The sequence below is a fragment of the Meleagris gallopavo genome, chromosome 2, assembly GCF_000146605.3.
Source record: "Meleagris gallopavo isolate NT-WF06-2002-E0010 breed Aviagen turkey brand Nicholas breeding stock chromosome 2, Turkey_5.1, whole genome shotgun sequence".
Taxonomy (NCBI): Eukaryota; Metazoa; Chordata; class Aves; order Galliformes; family Phasianidae; genus Meleagris; species Meleagris gallopavo.
In genome coordinates, this window is record NC_015012.2 from 62593224 (window position 1) to 62617716 (window position 24493).

Here is a 24493-nt window from a genome sequence, read left to right on the forward strand (position 1 = left end):
GCCCGCGGCCGTTGTCTGGCGGGAGCCGCCATCCCGCCTCGCAGCCGTGAGAGGGTGGGAAGGAGCCGGTGCCCGTGGCAGCCCCGCACAGCCTAGCTCCGGCCTGCTTGGGCCTCGCTCCGCTGCGAGCTTTTCCCTAAGTTTGTAGATTCCCGCATGACTCGATTCCGAAGCCTCTCGCTTTTTAACTGCTTTACCTTGCTTGTCCGGGCAGGCTCGGCATGGCGCTGCGCGCCGACCAGGTGAGCCTCATCGGGCAGGTGTTCGAGTCCTACCTGCTGCAGCACCACCGGGATGACATCCTCGGCATCCTGCGCCAGGCGGACGACGAGGCGCACTATCCGATCCTCGTCGACGCCCTGACGCTGTTCGAGACCAACATGGAGATCGGGGAGTACTTCAACGCCTTCCCCAGCCAGGTGCTGCCCATCTTTGATGGAGCGCTGCGCCGGGCTGCCATGGCGGTGCTGCAGGCTGCCACGCCATCCCCGGAGCTCCGCATGAAGCCCAACCTCCACACCAGGATTTCAGGTGAGCGGTGGGCAGGGAGGCAGCAGGGCGACTTCTCAACTTCTCCTTGGTCTTTCTGACTCTCCCTGTGCTGTGACACTTGTCAGTAGGTTGTGTGAGTTACGTAGGCCATGCACATGTCCCTTATGGTGCGTGTGCAGTGGTTAGGTTTGTTACAGGGTCGGGACTCAAACCGCAGTCTTCTCATGAGAAAAGAGCTCCTCAGACCAGCGCATGGTCTCAGGCTGTTTGTCCTGACAGCCAGAAGGTCTAGCTAAAAGTTCTAGAGGAAGGTACAGTTCCTAGCCGTTTTTGCCCTATGACTTCCTCATAGTTTGCGGCTCCAACCACATTCCAGAATAGGCAGAGTCCAAATTTAGAGTTGTCATAGAATCACAGAATGGCCTGGATTGAAAAGGACCACAATGATCATCTAGTTTCAACTCCCCTGCTATGTGCAGGGTAAGTAGTCTTGTAATTTTATCTGAATTAGTTAAAATCTATGCTTAACTAGTAGTTATAAAATTATCTGTTGGAACGAATTGTTGGAAAGAATGGTCTTTACTAATGGATTTCATTGTTTTTTTTCGCTACAAATTCAAATGCCATTATTCTTCACTGTTGGGAAGACTTTAGTGGCTTTGAGGTACAGTAGTTGTGAAGTGCAGGTTCTGAAGATGAAACACCTGGTGTAGGAAACTGGGTTTGGTGGTGGAATGGTCCCGTCCTGTCATTGCTGACAGTGACTATTTGGAGCTGTCCAGTTTGCAAAGGCAGGAGATGGTGACCACTGTTTCCCTTCCTTGCCCCATATTCGAGTGCTTTATGATCATTTGTCTTCTGGCAGCTGGAACGTAGAGAGCATGCACATGGCAGCCGCAGCTCTGTTTTGAGTAAACCCAAGAGTTTGTGGAATAATCTTTTGTAATTAAAGAAGTGAAATCCATGCTAGTGACACTGAGGGGGTAAAATGTTCCTGAACAGTCTGGTGGTCTTCTGTGATGGAGTGACCACTATCACTGGACAAGGGAAGATCAATTGATGTCATTTACCTTGTCCTCCTTAAGGCCTTTGACATGGTCCCCCACAATATAGCCCCCCTCTCTTGCCTCTATATTGTAGATATATCGTTTTGATTGATGGACTGTTAGAGAGAGAAGGAATTCATAAGAAACTTCAGCAAGGTCCTGCACCTGGATCAGAGTAATCCCCGACATCAGAAGACTGGGTGATGAATTGGTTGAGAGCAGCCCTGCAGATAAGCACTTGGGGATGGTGGCAGATAAAAAATTGGATAGGGGCCAGCAGCATGTGCTTTGCAGTGTATCCTGGTTTGCATAAGAAGTGTGGCCAGCAGGTTGCATAAGGTCACCTCATTGTGGCCTTCTAGTCTATAAAGGCAGTTTGTAAGAAAGATGGAGAGAGACTTTTTAGCAGGGCCTGCAGTGACAGGACAAGGGACAATGCTTTTCAACTGAAGGAGGGCAGATTTAGGTTTTCTGTAAGAAAGAAATTGTTTATGTTGAGGCTAGTTAGACACTGGAACAAGTTGCCCAGAGGTAGATGCCTCATCATCTGAAGTGGTAAAAATCAGGTTGGCTGAGGCTTTGTACAACCTGATCCAGAGCAAGATGTTGCTGCCCATGGCAGAGGGTTTGGCACGAGACGGTCTTTAAAGGTCCCTTCCAACCAAACCATTCTGTGATTGATTCAATGAATCATATTTGTGGGAATAAATGTGTTTTTATCCAGTATGTTTTACTGAAAATGCTGACACTAAAATATAAATACTAGAAATATAATTACCTTGTGGCTCTCATAATGCATTTTGTCCACGATTTTAGGGAAAAAAAAGCACAACAGTTTGCGACCTGCTTAGATGTCATGCAGTTGGTGTACAACTGCTGTCTACGTGATGTGTAAGGATGTCCTCTGTGTTGCACAAAATATTGAAACATTCAGTACACTAATAAAAGTATGAGCAAGTGAAAACTGTATTTGTAGTCTTCTAGGATGCATTTGCAGGCTTGAGCTGGAGTGAGGGAAGGTGGTTTGGTTCATGCTAGGGATAAGAATGCAGTCTTGGCACACTCGTTGATATGGACAGGATAGCTAAGGAGAGAAGGATGCAGGTGGTGTGAATAGGCAGTGGTTGACAGTGGGTGGTTACCTCTCCTTCCCTGAGGAGGGAAGAAGTTGCAATTATCTGAATTTCAGCATTGTACGAATTTAATTATGTCAGTTGTCTTCTTGATGCAAATCCATTAAAGAATTTTTCCTTACCATTAGCCTGAGCGCTCACGTCAGTTGCTGATAGCCATGCTGCTGCTGGTAGTTCAGTTTTACATGTTATTACTAATACACAAAAGCTTATTCAAAGAGGCATGCACTCAAGTAGTTTGTGAAGCAGTCTGATATAATCAGAGCGAAAGCTCCCTTTTTCCCTGTCCAGCTTCCTGTCTTCTTGCTATTCACTGGGACAGTCATAGCATATATCCTGCCAACAGGGTTGCACCTCTGTGATGTAAGCTGAGAAACATCAGATTCTGATTTTTATTTCCTTTTGACTAAACTGAATAAAAACCTGTGGGAGAATGAGAATTTTTGCCAGATTTGGAAGAAGCTATAAACGGCTTTGTTACAGTCAACCAGAAAATTACTTTGTTTCTAGTTCTACATAATAGTTCATTTCTTTTCCAAATTACTTCCTTAATTCGTCTGTAATGAGCTTAATGTTTAATAATATTTTCTTTAAACAGAAGCAAAAACTCAAACACTTTGCTTAAAAGCATCAAAGCTGAATGTTTCAACGTGTCTGAAACAAAAGATTTTGGACATACTGAAATAAGGACATTCTGCCTTTTCCTTAACAGCCAAAGCTACTGAGCAGATTTGACCTAAATACACAAATAGTGTTGGTCCCCTTAGAAAAATCATTTTCCAGCAGATTTACTATTTACATCTCCATTTTCTGTCTTTGTTTCGGAAGTAAAACTGTAAGAAATTGTATTAAGTTAATTTGTTTAAATTGATATTTACTGAGTTCTACAGTTTCTCGTAAAATAACTTCTGAAGAGGCAATGCATTCTAGAGGCCATTTATTTTTATAAAGACTTTGCAGGCAGTTGATTTAGACTGATCTTCCTCGGGCTTTCAGCAGCTGTTCTGCGGTGGTGTCCGTACCAATGAACACAACGGTGGGATCCATGCAGCACAGCTGACTGTTGGGGTGGAGTTAAACGAGGGAAGTGCCATGAAAATTTTGTCACCACTTATCTGAACAGAAAAGTGACTTCACTCTGGTTGTGTTGTTAACCTTTTTCTATTCCTTTTCTGACATCTTCCATGTGCTTCAGGTTTACTGGTGCACAAACGTAGACTTAAGGTCAAATGCTCATGTACTGTGGCTTTAGAATTTGCTTAGACTTGAGGATTCCCAGAAGATGCAGAACTGTGCTTTTTTTAACCAGGGGAACAATTCTGAACCACAGTTAAAGCATAGCTAAAGGTTTGTAATTATGATAAACCAGTTGAGAATCAAGGACATTGGCAGATCATTTGAATTGATAGATCTGAGAACATCAGGATCTTTTTTCATGAATGGAAACTGCTTGTGACTTCTAAGCCATCAACAAAAGTAGGAGAGTAAAATGGCCATATTTTCTGATTGTGATCAGCATCTGATGCTTTTCACTGTTGAAGACCAATTAATCACATGTATGCTGCGACAGATGAATTGTTGAATTGTATTTAGAAAACAGCTATGGCTAGTGTTAATAGGTCAGATATGTTTCCCAGTCTCTCTGTTTAATTGCACTGCAAGTATGTTTCATGCACGTGGTCTCATGCTGCATGTAATTTGATTTAACAGGTTTGCCCATTTGCCCAGAGCTGACTCGAGAGCACATTCCTAAGACTAAGGATGTGGGTCACTTCTTGTCTGTCACTGGGACTGTCATCCGTACCAGTTTGGTGAAAGTGCTGGAATTTGAGAGGAGCTACATCTGCAATAAGTGCAAACACGTTTTTGTGGCTAAGGCTGACTTTGAGCAGTACTATGCTTTCTGCCGTCCATCAGCCTGCTTGAATGAAGAGGGCTGCAACTCAACCAAGTTCACGTGCCTCTCTGGAACATCCTCCTCCCCTACCAGCTGCAGAGATTATCAAGAAATCAAAATTCAAGAGCAGGTGAAAAAAAGATCGAGAAAGGGGGAGGGTATTGTGATGTAGATGTCTCAAATACTAAAATAATGAACTTGCTAAGGAAGGAATTTGGGGGCTTAATTTCATGCTGGAATAAGACATCTCCACTAATTTTAGTGAAACTCTGCTTCCAAATTAAGTTTATCCCATTTTCACGTAAAACTTCTACATGCTAAGATAAGTGGAAAAGTTCTACAGGTTGTTATTTAAAAGGGAGGGCTGATCAGCTTACAAGAAGCCAGAGAATCCACCTCTCAGAGATTTTCAGTCAGAGAGTTAAAAAAAAGTAGGCACATGTTGACTAGACTTCCATTATTAAGTATTAATTATATTGAAGATCGTATGAAACACTGATGGTTAGTACATAGATCAAACTTCAGAGCTGAATCTTTCTATCACTTAAGTGTGTTGTTCCTCTAAGTGCTGACTGAAAATGGTGTTGATGTTCTATGCTATTTCTAAGGAACAAAGCTAGCCCAGTGGTAGCCAAGGTCAACTGTAGGGGTACAGTATGGTCAGTACATGGTATCTGTAAATGTCGTCCTCCTTCAATCAACAATCATATTAACAGTTACTGAAAATGTGCTCCTCACAGAATTGGCATCTGTTTTCTGAAGTTAGTTCTGAGTGAATGGCCTCAAGGACAGTTAAGCTGGAGAAGTGACAAACAATCAGGGCTCTTTTTACAGTAGCACGTAAGACAAAACAGGCACAGGAAAAGCTACAATGTATGAAAATTGAGGATAAGCAGAACACATGGCAGCTGATGTTCCTATGTTTGTTTATATGTTCATAAATCCTTTTTAAGTTCTCTTCAGTTATTTCAGACTTTTGATTTTATAAATAGTGGTGCTAATCTATATAATATATGTGTTACCTGTTTGAAAACAATTAACAATTTTCTGAAATAGAAATCATATGCTTCAAATTTCAGAATAGCAAAAAAAAAAAGAAAATGAAAGGAATCAAACTATTTATTGGAAAAAAACCCTGTGTTGCATAATTATTTCTGACTTAGTTTCTGTAACATTTTTTTTGTTTTACTGCGTGACACAGAGATCTCTATGATGGGAAAGGAACGTGAGCTTATTAAATACAGGAGTGTTAAACCAAGAATGAGTTTCACTCATTTCCTATTTAGTGCTGCGAGTAACTGCATGTTCCACCAGTGCTGACAGTGATGTGAACTGCCTGTGGCCATTTAGATACTAACAAGGGTGAATTACCCTTTCTAGGCACAAGCAGTGAGTAAATCTGGAGTTCTAGTATGTAAACTCCTTTGCTGTAAAATGGAAAGTCATTTCCGATTCTTGCTCTTGTGCAGTGGATATTTTAACAACTATTGCAAGCTTTAATTGTAAATAGAAAGATTTCTCTTTGGAAATAAGACCATGACAAATCTGCATACTTTACCCTAGAGAAAAGGAAAGTCTTTTCAAAGGTTAGTGGCACATTTGTCAATACACATGCATCTGTCATGTGCAAATTTAATTCTCAACACCTAGGTGTAACTTAAATCTCAATCTGTCAAATTTTAACAATATACTAGAAAAATGTAGAGAATAATCTTTCGATATATAGTTCAGTGAAGGGTTATCTAACCCATGGACGTGTTTCAGAACTCAAAATAAATTTTACTTACTGAATAAGTGTCTGAAAAATATCTCAAATATTAACAACAACAAACAAAAATCAGTTATTTTAAATGACATCTCTTAGTGAGGCTTTTTCAGCAAGATACTGAAGTTACTCAGCACCTCCCAGGATTGAGCACCTTCAGCTAATTTAATACCAGGTCTGTCTCCATTACTATCAACATCAAATTTCCATGTTTAAACTCTTGATAGCAGTAGTGTGTATACCATGTAAGTTCTGTGAGAAAAAGCAAGGATTGACCTGAGTCCCAAGTAGGGATAAAAGGTCTTCAAGGCAAGGTGGCAATAAATGACTTTTGAAAGGTGCTATTCTTAATGCTATTCCTTCCTGTCTCCTAGGTTCAAAGACTGTCTGTCGGAAGCATCCCTCGTTGCATGGTGGTTGTTCTGGAAGATGACTTAGTGGACAGTTGCAAATCTGGTGAGGATATAGCATACATTACATTTAATTGTACCGTAAGTGTTTTTACTCTTCCATTTGAGATCTCTGCCAAGCAGTCTATCAGCACTGAGGGTTTTTTTAATGAGATATGTTTGTCTGTCATGTTGTTGTTTCAGCTTAGAAGTTAGCATGGCAGTTGAAGACTGATCTAGAAGGCACTGTGAATCTATTTACATGCTATATCTTGATTATTTGACAGATCAGTTTCAATAAGTGTCGTGTTGTGATGCACTGAAAGTATGCTAAGCTTGTTAGCGCAAGAACCCCAAGCCTCTTGAGGAAATGGATTGGGCCATACCTGCAGTGTGATGTCTGTAGGTTTGGAACACTGTGCAAACTAACCTATCTAACAGATGCTGCAGATGGAAAAAGCTGCTTGTCTTCCAAAAAGGAAGCTAATTGGTGAGAGGATGAATAAGAATGGACTAAAAATTCTTAGTTATATCCCTACGAGAAAGTCAGTACTCATTGTTGGTTGTACTGTCTGATGACACTGGCCAGAAGGTTCATGTGTGATACTGGTATTCTTCACAAAAGTTATCAAAGGTTAAGTAGGTGTTTCTTCTTTTAGAAAAGAGGAAACGCAGGTAGGTATAACTTCAAGAATTTAGAAGTAGAAGGACATAGTAGCTTCCTACTACAGACAGAAGGAATCTAGTTAATGTTTGTTTCAGACTTAAAAATTGCAGGATTGTTTTTTATTGTTGTTTTGTTTTTCTGTATTTTTTTTGTTGGTTTTCTTTCTTACACAGGTCTAAACTGTACTATTATCCATTATTGCAGACACAGACACGTATTTGTCAGTTGTAATAGATTTTACCTTTTTTTCTTTTTTTTTTAACCAGTCTTTGTTGTTACCCACAGGAGATGACATCACAGTGTATGGAGTAGTAATGCAGAGATGGAAACCTTTCCATCAGGATGCACGCTGTGACTTGGAGCTTGTTTTGAAAGCCAACTACATTAAAGTAAATAATGAGCAGCTAGCAGGTGTAATAATTGACGAAGAAGTCCGCAAGGAATTTGAAGACTTCTGGGAAAAGCATAGGAATAATCCCTTAGCAGGTTAGTGCTTGAAAGCTTTAAAGTAGATGAAATTAGGAGTGACAGTACAATGACTGAGCATATATTTCCCCATATATTCCTATCACCAGTTCCTCCAAAAATACATTTTTTCCAGTAGAGGAATATAAAGTACTTATTTTAAAATAGTACCAAACATCTTTCACTGATCTTTCTTCTTTTGAGATAGTCAAGTGTTTTCTGGAATGTTTATTAGCAAGAAATGAAAAAAGGAGAAAGAAAAATAGGTGCTTTATAAACATGAAAGAAAAAGCATACCCGTTAGAAGTAATATGGACCAGATATAGATAGCTGTTGAGTAACAGCTGTTGACTCTGGGGCTAGATGTCTCATTGTCTCTGCATCCCAACTTAAACTCTGAATCATTGCCAAGCGTCTTAGCGTATGCCATCTTTAGCCTTACTCTGGAATGTATAGCCCCATGATTTGAGTGCTGTGGAGCCTCACATCACATACGGAGAGACTCTCTGATTTGAAAGTGGCTTCCAACAGCCAGAATGTTCAGCATGCTGGCTCCTAATTTTACTCTGGTTTTCAGTCTGCCACCTAGCAATTACACGTTGTGCCCTGAACTCCGTTCCTCTCCATTGATGTAAATCCCAGTGACACTGGGATTTATGTCGCTGAACTGTCTCAAAATAGCACCATCTTTTAAAATTTTGAACTTAGTCTTTCTCCTTGAAAGACAAATGGAAGAAGAGTAGGTGTCAGTGTTTTCCTTAAAAATCAGCTTGTTCATGTGAGAAATCAGAGATTACATCAATGGCAAACATTCTTCAGAATTACATTTCCTAGAAAGTAGTTTAATTGCTAGCCTCCAAATGTTTGGAGTGAGAACAATTGTTACCACTCTGTTGTGAAACTTTGGAAACTTTTGGATCTACTTTGATGGTCCCAGGTAGTCTTTCATTCTTGAGATGATTTTTGGAAGCCTGCATTGTGGTTTTATGCAATATTAGTAATTCAGAATTAAATGGATGTGAAGTGGCTACAAGAAAATGGGGAAGGAAATCGGAAGAACTCTGACTGTCCAAGATTTTCTTTTCAGGCTGTTTTTTTGAATTAGTATCCTCTCTGCTGAGGGCAGAGATCAAACCTCATGAGTCTACTGAGAAGGCCATTTCAGAACAGGTTGTATGTGTATGTTTACTGTTTTTCAAGAAACAATGGTAGCCAGTTCTGCATTTCATGTCAGTCAGTTCCTGATGCTGTGTACTAGGTATGTCCTGAGAAGACAGCTTAGTCAAGTGTACTAAGTTGTTCTGGGTACTAAGAAGACGCAGAACTTCTGGGCTGTTCATCACTGACAAGGCAGATGACTCTTAAGTCACATAGAGGCAACTATGGAATTAAATCTTGAGTTATGCCGTGGCTGAATTTTAGAATTTTTTCCTTTTTGGACAAAAATATGTTAACTCCCTCAAAGATCTCCGCAAGAGGCATATAAGCCACAAGTCATTATGAGGTGCCTACTTATTTAGCCAGTACCACGTACTTATATCCAAATTTAAAACATGTTAGGAACTCAAAATTGGTTGCTTTGTTTTATGTGCCCTAACAGTGCAATTAATGTATGACATGAATCCCGCGATCTCTTGTGTGCCATTGGTATTCAGAATCTCAAAGGGCAAGCCAACAAAATTATCACAGCAGATGGAAGTGCTCTTTTGCTCTTTGAGGCTATGGAAGGGAGGAGGAGAGGAGAAACACACTGAAGAAATAGTCAAGATAATGAGAAAATGAGCTGTGTTATGCCTGTGTGAAAACATTTTCTTATTTTTCTTAAATGTACAACACACCAGTTTTCAGGGGGATATTTTGAAGTGTGGAAATCTTCACAGCCTCTACACTTTTATTTGAAACAAAAGCAGTTGTGTGATGGCATTTGGTTAGAGCCTTTTCCTAAATCATCCATCCATTCCTTAAACTGTGATAGGATTGGCATTGCTGCCTGTGAGAATGGAAGATTTAACTTCTTTAAAATTAAGAACATTAAGATCAAACAATTATTTGAGTTTCATTTAAAAAGTGAAAAAGAAAAAAGGAAGGAAAGAAAAGCAGGCCCAATTTTTTTGTCAGTGCAGGGATATATCCATGAGAAATGAAGTTTTACTCTTAGGGCAGTGCTGAATGCCACTTTCTGCTCATATTCTAGGGAGGAATGAAATTTTGGCTAGCTTATGTCCTCAAGTGTTTGGATTGTACCTGGTAAAGCTGGCTGTAGCCATGGTGCTTGCTGGTGGTGTGCAGAGGATTGATGCTACTGGAACTCGAATCAGAGGTTAGTATTGTCTCTGATAGTGTCTTGTGTACTAACAATTGTTCCCATTGCTGTTTTCACTCATATTCCTCCTTCTTTCCAAATTAGTAAGGTTTCAGAAGCATAATAATCCCATTTCCGTGACTGAGAGCTATTTTTTTTAATACTGAATATTCTTCCAGAATCTTAGATAAATCATAGAATCACAGAAACACCAAGGTTGGAAAAGACCTCCAAGATCATCCAGTCCAACTGTCCACCTATCACCAACAGTTCTTACTAAAGCATGTCCCTCAACACAGCATCTAAACATTCCTTGAACACCTCCAGGGTCGGTGACTCCACCACCTCCCTGGGCAGCCCATTCCAGTGCCTGACCACTCTTTCAGAGAAATAGTATTTCCTAACATCCAGCCTGAATCTCCCTTGGTGCAACTTGAGGCCATTCCCTCTAGTTCTATCACCAGTAACACGAGAGAAGAGGCTGACCCCCAGCTCGCTACAGCCTCCCTTCAGGTAGTTATAGAGAGCAAAAAGGTCTGCCCTGAGCCTCCTCTTCTCCAGACTGAATAATCCCAGCTCCTTCAGCCACTCCTCATAAGCCCTGTGCTCCAGATCCCTTGCCAGATTAATTGTCCTTCTCTGGATGCACTCTAGACACTTGGTGTCTTTCTTGCAGTGAGGGGCCCAAAACTGAACACAGTACTCAAGGTGTGACCTCACCAGAGCTCAGTATAGGGGTAAAATCACTTCCCTGTTCCTGCTGGCAACACTGTTTCTGATGCAGGCCAGGATGCCATTGGCCTTCTTGGCCACCTGGGCACACTGCTGGCTCATGTTCAGCAGAGCATCACTCAATACCCCCAGGTCCATTTCCTCTACAGTCTTCCAGACACTCTGCCCCAAGCCTGTAGTGTTGCCTGGGGTTGTTGTGGCCAAAGTGTAGGACCTGCCACTTCTGGAACTTCATTTCATTGGCCTCAGCCCAGTATCCAGCCTGTCCAAATCCCTCTGTAGGATCTTGCTACCCTCAGGCAGATCGACACTTCCTACCAACTTGGTGTCATCTGCAAACTTATTGAGGGTGCACTCAGTGCCCTCATCCAGGTCATCAATGAAGATATTGAAGAGAACAGGCTCCAGCACAGACTCCTGATGAACACCACTTGTCTGATCGCCAGCTGGATTTAACTCAATTCACCACCACTCTCTGGGCCCGGCCCTCCAGCCAGTTCTTTGTCCAGCAAAGTGTGTACCAGTCCAAGCCATGGGCTGCAGTGTCTCCAGAAGAATAGTGTGGGAGGCAGTGTCGAAGGCTTTGCTGAAGTCAACCCCCATCTTAACCTACCTCAGTTCCCCAGGTTCCTCTACATAATAGGTTTGAGGCTCTGGAACCGAAGGGAGAGATGAGAGAAGATGTGGTGGGAGGTCTACTTGCAAGATTGTCTGGGGTGAAGCAATCAACTCCACACCTCAAGTCTGCCTCCACCAGGAAGGAAAGAAGGGTGACTGTTGTCAGCAACTTCCTTCTGAGAGGAACAGAGGGCCCTACATGTCAGCCTGACCCACCCTGTAAGATGTGCTGCCTCCTGGGGCCAGGGTCAGGGATATTTCTGGAAAACTCCCCAGTCTGATTTGCCTCTCCAATTATTACCCTTTATTAATAGTTCAGGCCAGCAGTGATGAGGTTGCTGACGGAAACCTGAGGACTATAAAAAATGACTTCAGGGGATTGGGGTGTTTAATTAATGGAGCAGGCATACAGGTAGTATTTTCCTCTACTCCTTCAGTAGCAGGGAAGGACACCGAGAGGAGCAGGAAAACCCATCTTATAAACACATGGCTGAGAGGCTGGTGCAAACATAAGAATTTTGGTTCTTTGTCGATCGGGTGGTCTACTCAGCAGCTGGCCTGAGGTCTGCTGATGGATCTCACCTGTCTCAAAGGGGGAAATGGATCCTTGCCCAGGATCTGGCAGGGTTTGTGGAGAAGGCGTTAAACTAGATATGAAGGGAGAAGAGAATAAAACCAAGCCTGCTAGAGATGAGCCTGGGGGATTGATAATGAGATCAGGGGTGAGGTTAGGGGCACAGCTGAAGTGCATCTACTCCAATGCACACAACATGGGCAACAAACAGGAGGAGCTTGAAGCCGTTGTGTGGTGGCAACTATGACTCAGTTGCTATTACAGAAACAGAAAATAAAGAGGATGACTGGACTTTTTTTTTATTCTAATTTTTCCCTAATAAAATCAGGTAAAAACACATGTTCAGGATTCCATTAGGTGGAATGTTAATGGCAATTTTTTTAGATCAAACATTAACTTCACTTTTTATTGGATAAGTGACATTTTGAAATTATTTCTAGTAGAATATTCCCAGTGACATCTGGCATCAAAGGATGAAATATTAATATTTTCTTAATATGGATCACTATAGTACACTGAAAGGAAAATTTAAAGGATTCAATTTACTTTCTAATGCCAGACTTTTCCATCTGTGATTGTCAGCACTTCTCACTTAGATCTGTTACTGTAAGTTGTCCACCTGCTGATTCTCCTTCTGTTGTTATTAGATGGCAAATATGCCATGTGCCAGGTGGCACACAGGTCATAATCTATGTAGGTCATAATAATTCTAAAGTAAATATGAGTGCGTATACAAATACAGGATCTTCTTAGTGCTCCAGCAACAAAATAAAATTATAGTTTGAATTGAAGTTGTAATAATGTTTTGTGGATGACAATCTCACTTCACTGAGATTATAGTATCCAAATAATTTACTTATGTAATTACACTGTTTTGGAATCACTGAATTGTATAACTATTGATGATATAACAATACTAGTTAAGAAAAACAACCTGATGATTTCATTAGGTCATTTTGCAGTAATTTAAGTAACTGAATAGTGAAAACTTAACTAAGCCATGATATCCTTTTGTTTCATGTTAAAGAGTAAGCTGAGTCTAAGAAAGGAGTATTCTAAAGTGTAAGAACTTGCATTACCTATATTTTTGCATATATTGCATACGGTATTTTTGTCAAATACCTGCTATTATTTTTTAAATAATTCATTGTAAGTATTTGGTTTGGGTACAACAATATGACTATGCTTTTATTAAATGATCTATTGATCACACCCTGTAAATATGTTGTAATGCTTATGTAGTACTAAATGTGAGATGGAGAATTAGAAGTATTATTTAACTCAGAGCATTTTGCATATATTTTTCTCTGTATATGTACTATCTACTATTATGTCAATATTTTCCCCCAAGGTGAATCACATCTTCTGTTAGTTGGAGACCCAGGAACAGGGAAATCTCAGTTTCTCAAGTATGCGGTAAAGATTACACCACGGTCTGTGCTTACTGCAGGAATTGGATCTACAAGTGCAGGTATGTGCTTCTTCACTTGGAAGTCTTTGTAACGTACTCCAATGCAAAGAATGTAGAGAGGCCTTTTACTTCTGGATTTCAGGTTGTATGAGTGTAGTTTAAGCAAAAAAACTGCTGGTGGAGACATGCCATGTCTCTGCAGGAGGGCAGTCCTGCTTGTTCTGTATCGGTGGAGCAGTGTGATGAGCTTTTAACAGGGAACCTTATGAGCTCCATCCAGAGGTATCTCTCACTGGTTTGCTAGGAGAGGATGATGTGGATCTGTATTTTTAGTGTTCCACCCAGCGATGACAAATGTGACGTTCTCTCCAGAGCTCATATTGTGTGATGTGCTAGAATCATATGGTTTCCCCTGAACATATATATTCAGGGGAATATATGTTCTTCTGTTGTTTTATATATTTTTGGCTGGATCCCAGTTTGATTTCTCCTTGTTTTCTGGAAGTATACCCCTGTGTTGAGGAACTATTTCTGATATATAAAAATAGAGCAAAGTTTATTTAAAAAACCCAGTCTACTTCTTTTTTTTTAAAAAAAAAAGAACCCTCTGACAAGCTTTAAGTATGTCCTAGCTGCCTCTGAATGCTAGGTATCTTTATGGACTTTTCAATGGACAATATGCTAGTTCACATCACCTCTGCAAATGACTTCATTTGAGCAAATGACTATATTACTAGTACATTGTGAAATAATTAAGGACAAAAATGAGAAGGTTTCAGCCAGCATGCATATCTTAACTGTTTCTCAGATACTGCTGTTCACTTTATGTTTGGAAACAGCATTATTTATACATAGGAAAACCAGATAATAAATCTTTGCCAGTTCTGAAGCTATGCGTACGTGTGTGCTGTGTCTTCTGTAGCTTTGACAGCTATTTCAGTGGTAGTGGAATGAGCACATACACTCTTGTTTGAAATACATGTGCCCCTGATTTTCCACCCAAACAATTGACAAATGTGTCTTAAGAGAAACTATTTTGGCTCAGCATAATGTTATGTCTACATTTTGTTCTGTGTTAAGAACTAAGAACAGGCTGGATTATTAAAATTTTGCCCAGGGACTGGCACTGACGTAGAGTAAAATTTTGTCATGAATTTCATTGCAATCTTGCCCGCTTTTATTGGGAGTAATCTCCCTGTGTCAGCTGCTCTTGGCTTCTGATGTTGCTATTGTCTTCTTCACCACATTTCCCCCTTCACCTTCATTTTCTGTGTGGTCTGGTTTTCAGGTCAGTTATGTTCAAAGACATTTCCCTGAAAACCAATATGGAGGTTTACAAGCTTATAGTGATATACATGCAATAGAATCAACTGAAATTATGTGTGGAGATAAATAGTTTCTTGTGAAATGATCATTTTAGGTCTTTAATCATCTACATTTCACTTTTCTTTACCTTTTAAAAACACTTTATCTCTTTCACTTTCCTGAAATCTTACTGCAGGTGTGTCAAATTTCCACTTTGAAATTCTTAAGAACTCTTATCATGAATGAAACTTGAGTACCTCACCAGAAGCCCTAACCATAGTTTAATTATCAAGAACATTTTCATCATTTGAATTGCTGGACTAAAGCATTAATTTCTAGCTCAAGAGTTTGGATGTAGCTTGAGTTATTTTCTTTGCCCTCCTTGTTCACGGAGTGTCTTATTAATTAATATTTTTGGAGCTGTACCTAACGTTGATTTTTGTCAACTTTCTGTTCATGCAGAAGCACCAAATGATGAGTTTTGAGTACTATAAAATTGTGTTAAATTTCTTGTCATAATTGCACTCTTCAAATTACCAATTTTTACTTTCTCATTAGAGGAGACTCATAATGAATATTTTCTCCTCCACAGTAGAAAGACTAAATCTGTAAGTTTCGTTTCCTCCTAGTTCCTTACATTATATAAAAGTAATCTGGACTGCATTTTAATTACTGACTTTATGATTACAGTCTGCATATGCCAAAAGACACACTCATGAATTGGTAAAAGTCTGGATAAGCTAAAAGTTGTCATACTTGGATTCCTTTTTCAGAGAAATCTGCCAATAACTCACCAAACTCTGATAAGATCTTTTACGTTAACATATTTTGTATCTATTGCCCATCTGGTGGTAACTGGGGACATTGGAATTCTTTCAAAGCTGTCATATCAATTTTCCATTTTTCTATACAAGCATTTCTTGATGCTTGGACATGGTACTAGATAATTAATGAACTTGTTGCACCAAAACTCCTTTTGTTTTCTGTTCTACCTTAGGAAACATTTCCTTTTAGATCCGTTATGATTCTTTGGGGTCCTGCAGTGTCATCTGCCTACTGCAAACCTGTTGACCTATCTAAGCCTAACTAGAATTAACTTTGCAAAATTGCTGAAAAAGCAGTCCAACTCTAGCGTCATTTACTGTCAAGTCCCCCACTCTTTCAAACAGGTTCAGACCTTGCTTCCCCCAAGGCTTTTTAAACAAAATCTGTGCTTCATCAGATATGTTTTGCTGATTCAGAAAGTATGATCCAGGCTAACACCCTGTTTTGTTTTTATCCTTTTTTTTTTTTTAATTGAATCAGTATTGAAGAGCTTCATCTTTCTTATCTCACTGAGAGGCTCAAGTTGACAGCTTGCTGCAAATAACTTTTCCAAAGGACAAGTAATCCATTCTATTTGTGGGTAAAAACAGAACCTTACTTTCAGTCTCTAGATAGGATGCTGAGTTTACTTGTTTTATTAGGATGCCTTTCTTGCTAACATGTAATACAGGTTTTCTGTTGATAGTTCTCTCCAAACTTATGAATTTTACAAGGAACCAAGGTTTATTCCTTTGTCATCTCTTCCATTAAATTTGTCAGCCACAAGGTCAACCCACATGCAGCAACTCAGTGGCCAAAATTTCCTTGGAGAGTAGAGGACTTTCTGATTTGTAAGTAAAAGATGGGAACCACCTATCTCACATTTTTTGTCTACAGAGCGTTCGTATTTTGTGAAGGCCTGGTTCATTCTTTCTGCTTCCCATCTGAGAATGACAGATAGTCATTCATATGCCCTTAATTTTTCAGTATTGGTACGTACTTTTCCAGAAGGAGACTTACTGAAGTTTAACAAAATCTCTCTCTGTTTCTGCCTTACTACTGAGTTTAAATGTTTTGCAGTCCTCACAGCTGTAATACTCCGTGTGTGTATTTGGATGAGATAATCACTAAAAAGAAAATATTTCCTTTTTCCCTGGAGCCTGAGGTTTGCAGCAATCATTTCAGTGTGTTTGCATAGGGGTTGCAGCCCACACATGCCTGCTGCTGGCGGGTCTGAAGCTCGTGGACATTCAGTCCACAGTCATGCTGACATTTTCTGGTGCATACTTGGCTGCTGAAATTTCTGGAGAGTTCTGTTCAGTCCACAGATGGGCTACATAAAGGATTTTGTGAACTGTGTTCAGAACAGCTTGTCTAAAATGTGGGAGACTATCAGCTGGTTCTCCTACTCTCCAGTTCTGTACAATACGCCCTGAGGTGTATGAAATAGAGCCTTCTGGCCTCTCCTCTTACAGCCTCTATAGACTCCCCTCAGAATACTGCCTCTTGTTGACATTTTGCAAAGTCTGTCATTGTCCATATTGATGCCAACAGCATTTTGTTACGATATGCTCCTTTAGTGCTTCTCATTGAAGGCAACAAACTCAAGGGTAAACAACCATTTTTCTGCTTGTAGTAAGCCTTTACCTGCTACATGGTCTTCAGATGCTAACCTTTGTCTCTCTTATCATCCAGTAGAAACCACATCCAAGTGCTTGTTGTGAATTACAGTTATGAATAGAGTACATGTTATCAGTATCCTGGGATACACAAGGTAGTGAAATTGGAGACATTTTCCCAATCCGTAGATCCCCAAGCTGTTTCTGGGCACTTGCTAGTTGATACAGGCTAAGGAAGTGACAGGGAACATGCTAGCTAACAATTTACTGCTGAGGATAATAGCATGGCAGTGCTTGGATCCATACTATGGCCCCGATTAGGTTGTTGAGATTAGCCTTTAGGTTAGTCTTTTTGCATGTTTACTCCTAACATACAATTCTTATTTTCCTGAATATTCAAAATTGTACATGAACTCGTAGTAGTTTCTGTCAGCATGTATGTTGAAAATATTTTTCTTATGACTTCACTGGCTTTTCCCTAAGCAGTTTGGCCTCAGGTTGAGGAGGCCTTAACTCTCTAGGAAGTCTGCTAAACTTCTTTAAGGAGTGAATTTTGAAATTTTGATAAAAGCTCCCAGGAGAAATGCAATATCCCTCGAGCAGCATCTCCTGAAGATCTGCAGATTCCCTTAACTTCCTTTCACTAATGCTGTGGCCTTGTCCTGAGACAGTTGCTACCTACATGTAACAGATTAGAGCAAAGTCCGTCTTCAAAAATATCAGTCTGTTCACTACTGTATCTGAAGACCTCCAGATAGGAGGGACAAGAAATACTGCAGGAGGGGACGTCTTTATCAACAGTGTTGGCCAGAAGTCACAATCTTGGCAGAAGGCAGGCCTTCATGAGAGGTTTTCTTCCTGTTACTGAAGTGTCGGGCATTTCATTCAGTTGATTTCTGTTACAAAACTTTAGGATTCCCTTTGCTGTACCATAAAGCCTTCTGCTTCTTCCCAGTCTGTATCACTGTTGGTCTGCCACACCTTTCTAGTGAGATGCAACAAGCTGGAGGACCCTTTATATGGAAAGATAAGCCTCAATATCATGTTAAGGTCAGCGGACTTTCAGAGGGAAACCTGTGAACTCCTGACATTTCAGCCAGTTCTTATTGCTGTTAACACTTAGCTGTTATCTCCTACATCTGGTACTGTCATTCTGCAGCACAAACTCTTTCCTTGGTTGTCTGCTGGAGGCTGGTCACATCACCCATACCATGAACAGTGGCTGCCCACCATGCTTCCAAGCCAGGATTAGCAAAAGTCAGAAATGTTGATGGATGTCCTCCCTCCACCCCACCCTTTACTTCCGAGGGGCCTTTATATTCTAGATACAAACCCTGTTTAACTTGAATGTAGCCTCCATAGTGACTCCAGCTGGTTTCTCCCTCTTAGAAATTCTTTGCTGAGACTAAAAATCAAGCGAAAATACCTCCACCTGTCTTCTGCAGCCCACATTTGAAGACCAGCTCTTAAGGAGCAGAACTTAAGCTGGAAACATAAATACAAATGAGAAGGCCTAACATGACCAGTTCCCCATACGATGTCCACCATTATAGGTAGTTTCATTTTGTCTTCCCTGCTGACCCTGAGCAGAACCCTCCAGCAAGCCACAAATGTAACATACCGTCTCCAGCCTAAACTTCTTTTGGGGCTCTCAACAGAACATAAGAATCTGGCTCACTAAACTTGCAGGCTACTGTCTTGCAGACCAATTGTAGATGAGTAGCAGCGTAATTAAGGAAGTGAAAGATCTGCTGTTGTCCAGACAGAAGTCACAAGATTTAGTTACTTTGCTCTTTTCTCTCTCTTGTAAATGAGGATTATCATAGAGTGTGCATGCACTAAGGGTTTTTTTTTTTTCTTCCTTTTTCTTCCTTACCAATTTCGGGTGGCAGTAAGCAATCTATATATATATATATATATGCAACTGGGTTGGCCGTCAGTCAGCTGACTTCAAGAAAACCAGCAGTTGAGGCCCTCCAAAGAAAAATAATGGATTGTCACATTGTCAGCTTTGTCTCTGACACTGTGACTTACTCAGGAGTACAAACTGCAGGGCAGGCTGTAAACTAAGTGACCATGGTTATTGTAGCTACATTCTGAGCCCTGAAGATAGAAAGAGAGTAGTATTCTCAGTGGTGTTTTGCAGAGCCATTAGGGAGGTTACACTTCACCAGTCTTCCTTATGATGGAGATAGAGTAATTTGCCCCCTTCCAACTCTGAATGTCATAGTAATTCAAATTAGAATAATGCATTAATTAATCACAATGACTGTAAGATGAAGGGACAATGTGTGTTTTTTTTTCAAGCTATACAGAAAAATAACCTCATCTTTCATCAGTAACAAGGCCTTGTGTGATCCATCTGTTTCTTTGTATATGAAAAATCTCTGATGAATATTATGACAATCTTCTAATGGAATTGAGTATATCTAGCTGATAGCTGAAGTACAATGAGATGCATCACTATTCCTCTCAATAGAGTCTGTAGCATTTTCTTGCATGTTGATAGTTTATGCAAATTGAAGTTTGTTGGTAAGTGAACTTGTCTTCAGCATTGAAATTGTAATATTCTGCTGTCAGTGCTACCTGCCTACGTTTGGTGCTTACCCTGTTCAGTGCAGCCCTGCTGTACTGAAAAGTTCAGAGATAAGAGACAAGTTCTTGTAGAGGTGCAGTATATTCACTGTATCTTTTAATGCCACTAATTTTGTGCTTTGATGTCACCTGATCATTAGTCCTAAAGCATCTGGAATACTCAAATTCCTTATCTCTGGAATATGGTTTTGCCAGGAAATGCGGCAAATACAGAAGACAGTTAGTATGGACTGCTAAGATCTAGACAGGCTTGAAGAAAACCTGAGAGCTTTCCTATCTTTTAGAAAGCATAGAAAGACCACTCCTCTCAAAAAGACTGTGAGGTGCTCTCATAGTAGGTATGGTGTTTTTTTTCAGTCATCACCAAACACAGCATGGCAATTCTTTTTCCTGCAGTTGATGGGTCAGCTATAAGTAGTGTTTGTATCACTGAGGGGCTGCCTTATTCTGTTGCAGCATTATGACATCTGGTCTAGATTGAAGTTTACTGCAGAGAAGTTCACAAGTACAATTAACCTTTTTTTCCTTCTAAACAGTATATCTTCACTTTCTGAATTTCTCTGAATTAACTGGCTTGCAGGCTGACTGATGTAGTTTTGCTCACCATGTTTTGTAGTTGATTCTGCAATGGCAGTAACAGTTTGCTTCTTTCTCTCTTTGTAGCAAGTGCTTCTAAAAAGCCTTTGTGCTGTTGGTGGATGAATCCTGGTTATAGTTTGTACCTGATCATACTTTGAATTACTAGCAGAAACAGAGGTCTGAAATACTATTACAATAGCTTTAGCTTAAGTAAGTCAGACATCATTAGCCTACCAGCATTAGCCTTTCAGCAGATGACTATGTTAAATGTTTACATTGGAGACATATTGACTTTTGCAGTATCACATTAGAATTTGGGTTCCAAATATTAATGGCTCTCAATACAGTTTGGTCATTCAGCTACCATATGCTCTGCTGAGCTGTGTTGCAAGAAAGAAACGTGCACATGTAACATTCACATCAGGTCTTTCCTTTGCAATTTGAAAGTATACGTTTTAAATTAAAGACAGTTGTACTAATTATGCGAGAAAGAAGAAATGCTAACTGATTGGGACATCTTCAACCTTATTTGATAATGCAGAAAATGGAGAGAAAGCATTCTATTTTTATTCAGAGCTATTCTGCCAAGTCATCATGAAATTCATCATGAAATTTATCTGTTTTAAGAGCCTGGAACCTACAAGGGTTCAGAGTTTGTGCAGTTACTAGTAACCAGCAGAACAATATTTATTTCTGTAATCTGACATGACAGATTACAATTTTAAATGCATATATAGTCACAGTAAACCTATAAGGCTGACAAGGATTAGAAGGAATAACTAAATTGTTAGTGTCATAACAATGTCTTAAGTCTTTACAATTCACTGCTTTATTCTTTTTTATCTTCAAGGGTGTCTCAGGTAATAGGGAATGTGTCACAGCAAGACCTTCAGGATAGGCAGTGCATTCTTGAGCGTGAAGTGCCTGCCACAAAAGGGTTTGAATCTTAATTTATACCAGTGCATTATTTTCCCTTAAAGGGCTACAAAAAACTGAAATATTTTAAATTCCAGATCTTTCAAAAAACTGAAAGAAAACACCCAAACTCCTTACTACAAGTTAAAAACACAACAAAAACGTAGCATACTTGAAAAATCAATGTATGAACCAGAAACTGTGCATAACGATCTTGCAGAAGAGCCATTTTTTGGCGGTGCTTGTGCTATTTCTTTTGACAATTAAATTTTCTGATAGTTGCTTGAATCTTCCCAACCACCTCTGTATACCATTCAGTGGCTGCAAAAGGGTCTTCTCATGAAATACCCACCTAAATCCATATGAAACATTATCCTCAAAAAAACAGTTTAACTAGCAGCAGGAGATTAAGAAAAGTCCTAAAATTGAAGATAGCAGATGATAAATCTCAAATTGCATGCTTTAAGTAACAAGTGTGTGCCTTGAAATGAAAAGAAGCTTGCACCTAAAGTTATACTGTGCTGTCCACTTCCACAGGAAGAGGACACTTGGGGGCTTTTTTTTTTTTAAGCACTTGTCTTTATACTTCCTCTAATAACAGCTTTGCTCTTCAGGTATTTAATTAAAGGGTACTTTATATTTGGCAATCTGAATATCAGAGATAAGGACACAGCATAGCATTATTGCTTCATTGTGCCTAACTATTTCAACTTTCAGGATTTTTTGCTTTCATCAGTGCTTACAAAGTAAAGGGGGAGGGGAGAGGAATATGCATACTTTAATAAGGTTCAATTTAGACCAACAGAGTAACAAGTTAGAGAAAAAAAAGCAATTACTTAAAAATAGTTGTATTTATATTCCACAATTTGCTCAAATAATGTTTTTTGGGTTTTTTCTGTTGTTTTTTTATAAACTTTCTACAGGATGTTTTAAAACAAGTTCTTCACATTGCTTGTCAACTATATACTTAGGGAAACTGAGGGAAATAGTTCTGGCTGTCTTTACAGTTTAATACATGTACAGTACCAAAACGATGGTGGTTAGTCACATGCAGTCCATATGAGATTCTAACATAACATTTAATGAATTTTCTGATGTTGACCATCCCTTTGATGCTGAAGGTAATGCATCTGTAGAAAGCAGCGACTGTAGATTTGGGTTACTGCTCTCTGCATCTTCCAGTTTTTCAGTGTTGTCCTCCCAGTTAATGTGGAATCTTGTGACTCTGGGATTAGATGCCAAAATATTCCTCTGAAGCTGGGTGGGAAGAAAAGAAATGGATTATACGGTGTTTATGTCTCTAGTCAGAATTCACATTCATATAGGTTTTTTTCCTTTTACTCCCACAGCCATATATGTGCAAAATAGTTTGTTAATGTAAATGCAAATCTGTAGCTACTACATATGGATAAAAACATGCTTACAGAAATACACTACTAGTCCATTTACTTTAATATCCAATCCAGCAAAATAAAAGCATCCTCCTAAGAAAGCAGTTAAGCATTCTGTGAATTCAAGACTATACAACTTTACTTGCAAAGTGCAAGGGTTTTAATAAGCACTGCCTAAAGTAAAGCAAATAACTACTCCTGCAAACATTCCGTGTGCCGCACGACTTGATAAAATCCTACATCAATTTCATGGTGTTTGCCATAATTTTACTGCTTCCATCAACTTTCTCTCCTCATCTAAGAGAAAAGCTTTTCCTTACATTAAATGGCTATGCTTTCAATTCATCTTAAAGTGAAAAAACATTACTCTGATTTGGTAGTGGGCAGACCTTGACACTGGTCACATTTTATTTTTGTAGTTTTTATAATTTGTCTTTGAAGAAGTGGTACATTTGTATATGTATGCAGCCCAAAAAGAAAAGGTTCATCTTCTCTCCATCTTTCACTGTTTTCCAAATAATACAGTTAATTTTGAAGGATGGCAAATTATCACAACTGACCCCTCATCTCATTAAAGAGAAAACTGGTCACAGAAAAAGTCTTCCTCGTTAGTAATGTTTATTTTATTCCCCAAGGAAGTTCTCTTTTCAAATATTTCCCCACCCCTTATGCAAACTAAGGTGACCTGGTAGGTCTGCTTTCCATCAACAACAGTTAAATGTGTTCAGTGACCTTACGTTCCTCTTGCATGTTTAAGTTCTGCCCTGATGTCATCTTAAGACCTTTTTGTACAAATATGTGATAGCTTTTGCTGTTCTTTTTCATGCAAACAGTTTTTTATATTAGGAAAAAAAAACAAAAACAGAATTATGACAAGGTATTTCTAAATTCAATTGCTTAAAGAAAGTTATTCTAGCATTCACACCAAAAATAACAAAAGATTTCAATAACACAAATAAAAAAGGAACAGATTATAAGCTTAAGAATCAAAAATTAACAGTAACTGTGAATTTTGAGTACACTTAAAGTATCTGATCCTTGAAAACAAAGTTAAGGATAGAAAATCATTAGCAACTTTTAAAAGACGGTTTACATTCCAGTTTAGTTAAGTTACATTTGAAAAATCTGTTTCAGACTATGGGAATTATATCTGTAGTCATTACAATATATACATTATTCCACTCAGTTCTTCATATACCTAGTTGTATAATTCATGTAAACTTGAGAAATAGCCCATTTTTTTTTATCATGACCACTGTGGACATGAACGTGTACACATCAGATTTCATGAAGAGAAAACCTCAATTCCACAAGATCTTTTACTAAAGCAAGCCAGGATACAGTACAGAACTACGTGTGTTTGTTCCATAGGAGTTGGTCTGACTAGTTTCTGATGTTTAATTGGCTTTTCTCCTCCAAATAATTCTGTTTCACATCTCATTCTATTCCTGGTTCAGTTTTTAGCATGAAAGTAACTATGTTTTTCAAGTTAAAATAGAAACTTCTGACCATGTTGTCCACTTATTGAATAGTCATCCAACCTGCTCTTACCAGGTTACCATCTTCTCTCTTTTCATAGAGAAGTTGTTTTTCTGTTTCTGCCTTGCAGAAAATCGGAGTAGTTGTATAGGGACTGTGTTGAATTAAAACTTCAATTTCAGATCCCAATTTCCTGTCCTATAAAAAGCTTTTTTTTTTTTTTGTAGGAACAGAGCCACTTTGTCAACAGTGATTCAGATAGAGGGAACCCAGTCTCTATGTCATTTCAGGAGAACAAACTCATACTGACATCCA

At 39.4% G+C, this 24493-nt stretch overlaps 1 protein-coding gene across 2 annotated transcripts; it reads left to right on the plus strand.

Moving 5' to 3' along the window:
- The first annotated feature begins 6 nt into the window (after positions 1-6).
- Positions 7-24493, plus strand: MCM9 (minichromosome maintenance 9 homologous recombination repair factor). 2 transcript variants are annotated; one of them, XM_010707451.3, is made up of 7 exons: positions 7-531; positions 4382-4698; positions 6708-6789; positions 7675-7875; positions 10049-10174; positions 13432-13551; positions 24412-24493. In XM_010707451.3, the coding sequence occupies exons 1-7, from the start codon at positions 222-224 to the stop codon at positions 24429-24431; spliced, it is 1176 nt and encodes a 391-aa protein (XP_010705753.1). In that variant the 5' UTR covers positions 7-221; the 3' UTR covers positions 24432-24493. The 2 variants fall into 2 exon arrangements, with proteins under 2 accessions (XP_010705753.1, XP_010705751.1); XM_010707449.3 differs by lacking the exon at positions 24412-24493 and having other exon boundaries at positions 13432-13593.